Genomic DNA, 8,949 nt, shown 5'->3' on the forward strand with positions numbered 1-8,949 from the left:
GTGGAAAGAATAATTTTATTGAAAGCTACTAGTGGCCAAAACCCAAACAACAAAGCAGACAAATTCATGTCCCATGTGTGGTTATTTAGGTGAAGAGTATCACAAAAATATTCTCAGTCAATATGGGTAGAAAAGCAACAAATTTTTATAAAAAGCCTTAAAAATTTGAAAAAGTGAAGTTCCTCTAAGGCACTCTTTAACAGCTAAAACTAAGAAAGAGAAGCCATTTCTTTTCCAGAAGGAACTGTTGCAGCCATGACTAGCTAGTCCTTCCCATATATATTTTTTTTATATGCACAGTATTATTTTTAAAAACATCTCCATTAAGAGGAGCAAATTTATTTTAGCAAGCCTGTTTATAACTGTCAACTTCTCTTAAGAGATATAACAAAAGCTGCAGCACCATGGTCTTATTGACATGAGGACACATTGTTCATGAGCAGTAGAGGATATGGAAAACATTTGTCCAACAATTGCTGTTGGAGCTCCCTGAGCCAAACCCTGCTCTCTTTAACTGCCCTGGAGGATGGGTAGGGATCGTTGTCTTTGCTCAGCTGCTAACAGAAGCACAATCCTGAGCAAAGGAGTAAAAGTAAGAATTTGAGTACTGCAGTTCAGGGGGACCTCTGTCCTCAAAGGGAAGGATGGGGTAAGTGGAATAGTACTTGGCTCAGGTCTGTGTGTGAGCACAAACTCTCATGGGTCAGTGAAGCAGAAGCAGGCCTGGTTGCAGAGCTTTTATCAAGAACAGCCCCTCTGTGCTGCCGAAGACATGCTCTGCCTGCACAGAGGCTGGACAGTCCCAGCTCCCTGTGCTTTGGCAGTGCAGCCCAAAACACAGCTATGCTGCAAACCCCACATTCCTGTCCTTAGCAAATGTATGCTGGTGCCTAGCTCTAGATCTGCTTGGCCAGTAACAAGGGTCTCCCCACCTATGCCATTTTCTCTCCTGCAGGCAGGGTACTTTCACACTGGAACTCCTGGGTTTTCACTGTTTAATGGAGTCTCTTAAGGAATCGCAGCAGTGAAAATGGGGATTTAAAATTTCTCCTCTTTGCTTAGGTAACACTAGACTTTTTTAAAAAAAGCTGCCTTCCCTCAGCTAGGGCTTAGATCTGCATGAATAAAGCGTTTATTCGCCAGCAAAAAGCAACGGTCATGCTGCGATAACAAATCAAACCCCCCACGCTGGGGAGGCGATGGCGCACAGACACGAACATCCCAACTACGCAACAGGATCATTCTGCAAATGTACGCGGGAGCTGCGTTTGGAGGTTTTTTCCCTTACTCTATTTTTTTTTCCTTCTTTTTTAATAACTCCGGGCACAGGCAGCTGTTCGCATTTTCAAAGCCTGCTCAGAAAGCAGCCAGTTAATTTTAGTTTGCTCGGGCCACCCTGAGCGAGCTGCCCACCCCCCGCTTCCCGGCTGTGCGGGGCAGCGCGGGGGGTGGGGGCCGCGGGCGGCTCCTCCCGGCCGGGCCCGGCGGGGATGGGAAAAGTTGTTCCCAACTTTTTTTCCCCCTGGTGCGAGCTCCTCCCCCTCCCTTCCCCCAGCGCGGCCCCGCCCCCCAGCGCGGATTGGCGGGCGGGCGGCGCGGGGCCCCGCCCCCGGCGCGGTTTGTGAATGGGGCCGGCGGCGGGGGCGGGGCCCGCGCGGAGCTGAGCCTTTTTTGTGTGCCGGCGCGGCCGCGGGCCGAGAGCCGCGGTGGGAGCGGAGACAAACGAGCCGAACCGGGAGGCGCACGGCTACCCTGGACGCACAGCCCGCAGCGGTGTCCGTCGGGAGCGGAGCGCAGCCAAGCCACGGGGAGGATCGCGCAGTAATTGGATTTTAAAAGTTATTTAAGCCCCGAAGTAAAATACACGGCTCAGCCGGGCGCGGTAATAATCCATTTATCCGTAATCTAAATCCCCGGGGCCGTGCAGTCGCGCAGGGAGCAGCGCCTCCGCCTCACCGCCGCCGCGGGACCCTGCGCGGAGCTGGCCAGAGCCGTCGCCGGGCTACACTCGCGCCTCCTGTTTCGCCGCCGCCGCCTTCTCCGGGGAGAGCAGCTCCGGAAACTTTCGCCCAGAGTAGCGCCGCCACCGCTCTGTAAGCGCCGCCGCGTCGGAGCCGAGGAAAAAAGTCGTGGAGGTCCGGCGCGGAGCCGCGTTCCTTCCACCGCCGCGCTCCTACCCCGCCGAAGGGGCCCCGCCTCCGCCCTCTGGTCGCTGATGCCCCTGGGGCGCCGCGCCGGCCGGCTCTGAAAGACTCCCCGAGGCTCCTCAGGCCCCCGGCCGCCCCGGCGATGCAGGCTGGACGAGAATGCCGTGGAGCGGCTGCCGCCGGCTGCCCCTTGCTGGGGCTGGCCGCGCTGCTGGCCGCGCTGCTGGGGACCCCCGCGGGTGCCACGGCGCAGCAGTACCACGGCGAGAAGGGCATCTCCGTGCCGGACCACGGTTTCTGCCAACCCATCTCCATCCCGCTCTGCACGGATATCGCCTACAACCAGACCATCCTGCCCAACCTGCTGGGCCACACCAACCAGGAGGACGCAGGGCTGGAGGTGCACCAGTTCTACCCGCTGGTCAAGGTGCAGTGCTCGCCCGAGCTGAAGTTCTTCCTCTGTTCCATGTACGCGCCGGTGTGCACAGTGCTGGAGCAGGCCATCCCACCCTGCCGCTCCCTCTGCGAACGGGCCCGTCAGGGCTGCGAGGCCCTCATGAACAAGTTCGGCTTCCAGTGGCCAGAGCGGCTCCGCTGCGAGAACTTCCCCGTTCACGGTGCGGGTGAGATCTGCGTGGGGCAGAACACGTCGGATGCCCCACCAGGACCTGGTGGTGCGGCGGGTCGGGGGATCACTGCCCACCCCACAGCTGGCTACCTCCCTGACTTTCTTACCCCACCACAGCCACCCTCTGGCTTCTCCTTCTCTTGCCCGCGGCAGCTCAAAGTGCCCTCCTACTTGGGCTACCGGTTCCTGGGGGAGCGGGACTGCGGAGCCCCCTGTGAGCCAGCCCGGCCCAATGGGCTCATGTACTTCAAGGAGGCAGAGGTGCGATTTGCCCGGCTGTGGGTGGGCGTGTGGTCTGTGCTTTGCTGCGCCTCCACCCTCTTCACCGTGCTCACCTACCTGGTAGACATGCGTCGTTTCAGCTACCCGGAGAGGCCCATCATCTTCCTCTCGGGCTGCTACTTCATGGTCGCCGTGGCCTACGCAGCAGGCTTTTTGCTGGAGGAGCGGGTGGTGTGTCTAGAGCGCTTCTCTGAGGATGGCTACCGCACCGTGGCCCAAGGTACCAAGAAAGAAGGCTGCACCATCCTCTTCATGATCCTTTACTTCTTCGGCATGGCCAGCTCCATCTGGTGGGTCATCCTGTCCCTCACCTGGTTCCTGGCTGCTGGCATGAAGTGGGGCCATGAGGCCATTGAGGCCAACTCCCAGTATTTTCATCTGGCTGCCTGGGCTGTGCCCGCTGTCAAAACCATCACCATCTTGGCCATGGGGCAGGTGGATGGGGATGTACTCAGTGGGGTGTGTTACGTAGGTATCTACAGTGTGGACTCGCTGAGGGGCTTTGTGCTGGCGCCTTTGTTTGTGTATCTCTTCATTGGCACTTCCTTCTTGCTGGCTGGCTTTGTGTCCTTGTTTCGCATCCGCACCATCATGAAGCATGATGGCACCAAGACGGAGAAACTGGAGAAGCTGATGGTGCGCATTGGTGTCTTCAGCGTCCTCTACACGGTGCCTGCCACCATTGTCCTGGCGTGTTACTTCTATGAGCAGGCCTTCCGTGGCACCTGGGAGAAGACGTGGCTCCTCCAGACCTGCAAAACGTACGCGGTGCCCTGTCCCAGCCACTTTGCCCCTATGAGCCCAGACTTCACTGTCTTCATGATCAAGTACCTCATGACCATGATTGTTGGGATCACGACTGGCTTCTGGATTTGGTCTGGCAAAACCCTTCAGTCCTGGCGACGCTTCTACCACAGACTCAGTACCGGCAGCAAAGGCGAGACGGCAGTATGAGACCCCCGTCCCCTCTGGCACACACACTCTCACACATGCATACACGCAGAGGGTACTCAGCATAGGGCTAGGGCAATGGTTCCCTGAAGAGGGAGGAAGGGAGGCTTTTCCAAACTTTTTCTTCCTCACAGAAAGTTCGAAAAAAACCCAAATCATTGCATAAAGGATCAGTCAAACTATTTCCAGTGGTGCTTATGACCAGCTAAGTGGGAGAGGACAGAAAAAGAGGCCACTGCTGGGGCAGGAGAGTCCCTCATCCAGAAGTCTCCTTACTTCTCTCCTGCTACTCCTGTCGAGGAAGAGAAACTCCAACCCAACTAAAATCATCCTGCCTTGCTTTGGACAAGAGGGAGGGGAAGCCAGATCTGTTGAGCCACCCCGCCAAGAAGTAGCCAAATGCTCTCTGAATTGCCGGGGCCAAGCTGCAGCCTGGGCAGGGTGACTCCCGAGCCTGAGCTCGCTGCCTGCTCCTTCCAGCTCGGCAGAGCCATCACGTGAGTACTGCACAGCCGCCTCCAGCCCGATCGTGTGCTGGGGAGATGCCTCTGTTCTATCAGCTCACAAGCTCCTTTTTACCTCAGAAATACCTGTTGTAATTGTTTTAAAGTAAAAATTTGGCCCTCAATCTGTTGTTCTTGCTGCTGTGGGGAAGGAGGGGGTTGCTATTCCACACCCTGAAAAGAAATGACTTGTTGCTTTTCAGCAGAAGGCTTTTCCCCCTTGCCTTTGTTCTAGGAGACAAAGGGGGAAACAAAAGTGTTTTCTATGTAGAAAGGCATAAGCATGGGATCGGTTTTTATGGGCAAACTAACAAAAAGAAGTCGTTGAGGTTCACCCTTGGATGTGAGGAGCTCACAGAAATAAACATTCCTTTTATGAAAAAAGGAGGAGGCAGGATGTTTTCCTACCATTCAATATGGGTCACTTTTCTAAGCTGAAGGAAATGGAAGATTTAGAGGGCAAGAAGAGCTTACCTGAGAGCACCTGCCAAAACAAGAGCTACTAAAATATGTAACGTAAATATAGGAATTTTTTTTTCCTTCCCATAAACCTGCTTTCTCTCCTGCTCTGCAGTGAGTTCACTGCAGAAAAAAATCAGTACACAACCGGATTCTGGGGACAGGAGGGATCGTTTTGGCTCACGATGGACCCTTTGCCTGCTCCTCAGGTTCCCTGAGCTGCATGGCAATGATTTTTGGTGCAGGTGGGGGGGCTGGGGTTGGCGTTTAAAATCAAGTAGTTACTGCAAGTGAGGAGCCTTCTCATTTCAGCTAAAACACAGCTGTTTGAGTTTCCAGTGATCAGACTTTGAAGGAAAAGCATTCAAAAATTTATCATCAAATGCATTGTTTTCTTTTTGAAATGTGACAGATTTTTCTATTCTGAAAATTTTTATGTTGACTTGTTCATATTTTATTTTTTGCATACTACTTTACCTTTATATTCACTGAAGGGTTGTTTTTATAAGTATACGTGTGTGTGTGTATATTCTTGCCTAAGGACAAAATCGGACATTCTGGATTTTTGGCAAGTCTCCACCCTATAGCTGCTCTTCATGTTTTTGGGGGGGAAATGTCTAGAATGAAACTTTAAAAAGAAAAAACTTGTCCAGGGTAAGGGGGCAGACTGCTGCTGTCTGAGGGTGTACCAGTAGTCTGAGCATGAGGAATGGGCCCATCAGCCAAATCCTTCAGTGGCTCTGATGTCAGACACAGGGCTTGGTTTGTCTTTTATAATGTGCACATGGAAGAAAAAAAAACAACTGTGTCAGACAAGTGCAGTATGTATATTTTGTAAATCTCATTTTTGTAAGAAAATATGTATTTATGTTTTTACTTGATTTTTTTTGAAGGTCTGTATGAGGCCCTGCTTCACCCCATGTACAGATCACTAAATAAATAATTTTTAATACAAGGGCTCTAATGATGTTTTTTTCCATCTTTGAATACTTGGCAGGTTTTAGAATGGGGGGGAAGCTCTGAAAAGTGGTGTCTTCTCCCCCACTTCGTTATGGATAATGCAAGAGACTTTTGGGTGAATGCAGGCTGGAAACTCAGCTGTGGCTTGAAACGGTTAGTTCTGATTACCAGCCCCTCACAACAGGAGAGCACATTTTGAGACAGCTGGTTTCAAATGTCTGCCCTCACTTGAAGTACTTGCATCCTGGCCGAGTTTTCTTCCAGTCTCTGCTTCTTGCTGAGGGCAAACTGATAAACCAGTTCCTTTATCTAGAAAATAAGGATAATGCTCTCTTCCCATTCCAAAGAGACTTTAGATTGAGAACTGGAGGGTGCTACGAGTGCTGTAAATTAGGTCCTCACTTTGATGGTGGAGTGTAATAGGGAAACACTAAGGACTGGGTCCTTTTTAATGGCTTTCAAGGGGCAGTATTATGAACTAGTGCTTTTTTCCCGTAGCACCTTTGCTCTCTGCAGTTTTGTTCAAGTGAATTTTACTTTAATTTTAATAGCTAGACTGAAGCCTACATTGTTTCTTATCACAGTCATCTGAAAACTTCAGTGGAATGGCCTATTCTATTTAATTTTTTAAACTGAAATGAATGTTTAGATCTCAAGCTGTGTTGCTACAGTCATGGAAAGTGCCCCAACAAACAGAACTGTACACCTGTGAAATGATGATATTTTACAGCACTTCTTTCACAAGGATTTCAGCCTACTGTCTGCATTCATCGCACTTCCTGTACCTTCAGTTATGCCAGTACTAAAATTTAAGTTACAGAGCAGAGATAGATCTAAGACGCCTTAGCTAGATGTCATCAATGGTTGCACTGCAACATAGTTTCATTTACTAAGCATAGTGTGTAATAGGTCCACTTTGAGGGCAGTATTTTTTTGGACACTGTGCTCTTAACCTTTTACAGTGTATGAACTACTGGTTTAAAAGTTCTTTTAAGAGCTGTCCCCATTCATGCTGTCTCTCTGGAAGACCCACATCTTTTATTTGAAAACACCTCTTGCTGCTCCCCAGAACTGCTCACTTGACAAGTTTCCTTTTTGAAAAGACCTTTGCATTCCTGCCGCAGTCAGGCTGCTTCAAACTTCTCCCTGACATGAGCTTGCTGATCACTTCTGAGGGGGGTTTCATTCCACTCATTCAGGAAACCTGAACCTTTCTATAAACATTTCCTCCCATGAATCCAGAGCGATGGCACGGCTGGAACAGCGGGCGCAGTGCAGGAGTGGCAGCCGCGGGGAGCAGTGAGTGACTGACACCCCTGTGCTGTGCAGCCACAGCTGCATTGCTAAACATGCAATCACTCCTTACTGCAGCATGGACTATCCAAATCCTGGGATTTAAAATGATTTTTAAAATTTGAAATTTGAAGCAACTAGTATTTACTTTTAAGCAGATGTGACTCACATCAAGACTGAATTTGCTCACAGTGGAAACAATTCGGAGAATTTCAAGTAGTGATAGTGTCTGGCCTTCTGGAATAAAAATGTCTATCACCATTTTGATAACAAAGTAGCAGTTACTTTCATAATGGAGTACAATTCAAAAATCTTTGTGAAGCTCTCTGGAGAAAAGGATGAAAAATAAGCCTTTGCTAATCACTGCAAAACAGCTTTCTCTGACTAATGTTTAAGCCTACTTAAATTTTTTTAAGTTTTAAGAAAGGTTGCCTCACCTTTACCTTGTCTATGCAGTTTTGGTTCGCAACAACTTAGCAAGTAATAGTTATCATTGATCCATATCCCTGTAAGTGCACACCATATACTGTATTCTCATGAAAACAATAGAAAAACTGGTTCTTCAGTTTCAAAGACCTTTGTACTACTTTCTAAAATGAAGGATTATTGTTTCAGGCAAGTTAAAGAAGAGGCTTCAACAGTTCTAGAGTTCATGAATAGCAGCAGCAACTGAATGTTTGTCTCCACAGAAAAAAGTGCTTTTATAATACGTCAGTGTTTGTTTGGGTTTATTTTTGGTGGAATACCCACACTGACGATTGAATGTTTTTGTCTAAGTACTTCACCCACAACCCATAGCTTTGCATGCAAGTAAAAACCACACATCCCTGTATTTACCAACTGGCAACAATAAACATTACTTATAATTTCACATGGGTTTAGAAGCCAAATTACTAGCCTGCATTTCAAATAGCCTCTTTTTTTCTTCATCTCATTCTCATTTCCTTCCAGACTTTACAGGTACTTTATATACACTTCATGCATGCCTTCTACCCCTTTTAATTTTAAAACCATGACTCCAACAGAAAGAAATTCAGCCACTTGCTTGGAGAGGAAAAGATGACACTGAATCTTCAGTGCACTAGCTGTTCATTGAGGAAGACTATTGCCAAGCCTCCCCTATATAAACCAGGATAATTGTTTCATGCCAACATGTGTGTGGTTTTGGCAGAAATAATGCACAAATAATATAGGATTGGGGGAATAAATACAGTCATGGCAAATTCCCAAATGCCCCACTTAGAACCAACTCATTTTGACTAAAGTGATGCCCAAACTGTAAAACTAAAATATGCACATCAGAGTTTAACACTGCTCAGAAAACCAGTTTGTGCTGCAGTCAGAGAAGGGAGGCACAGAGGAGGGTTTAGACACTCTTTAAACCCAAGGTCCAATGTTGCCTGGCTCAGGTGGCTGGGCACTGCTTGTCTCAAAAGCAGATCAGTGGAAGTAAGGCACAGGCAGCTCTGTTTCTCAGTTTCTCCTAACTGAGGTAAACACCAGGCTCTAGCACAATGTTGCCAAAGCTGCAGCCAGGTGGGATTTGACTGAGTGATGCCAGGACAGCCCCAAACAGGTCATAAGCACATACTCCTTCCTCTGCATCAGGTGCTCCCTTCTGTACAGCCAGCCTACCCATGCCAGGAAACTATGGGACTGGGATAAATGAGAATATGAACAGAAAGCAGGAATAAGCAGGGCCTGGAGCACACTTTTAAATAACAAC

The 8,949-nt window shown here is 49.1% G+C and overlaps 1 protein-coding gene across 1 annotated transcript; it reads left to right on the forward strand.

Moving 5' to 3' along the window:
- The first annotated feature begins 1,792 nt into the window (after window positions 1-1,792).
- On the forward strand, window positions 1,793-5,891 carry FZD7 (frizzled class receptor 7). The gene has a single exon (XM_058809300.1). The coding sequence runs from the start codon at window positions 2,290-2,292 to the stop codon at window positions 4,009-4,011; it is 1,722 nt and encodes a 573-aa protein (XP_058665283.1). The 5' UTR covers window positions 1,793-2,289; the 3' UTR covers window positions 4,012-5,891.
- Window positions 5,892-8,949: the final 3,058 nt, after the last annotated feature.

The sequence above is a fragment of the Ammospiza caudacuta genome, chromosome 8 (assembly GCF_027887145.1).
Source record: "Ammospiza caudacuta isolate bAmmCau1 chromosome 8, bAmmCau1.pri, whole genome shotgun sequence".
In the NCBI taxonomy this organism is placed as follows: domain Eukaryota; kingdom Metazoa; phylum Chordata; class Aves; order Passeriformes; family Passerellidae; genus Ammospiza; species Ammospiza caudacuta.

What these genes read in the sequence shown, in the direction of transcription:
- FZD7 (XM_058809300.1), top strand. Translation starts at nt 2,290, where the DNA reads ATGCAGGCTGGACGAGAATGCCGTGGAGCGGCTGCCGCCGGCTGCCCC.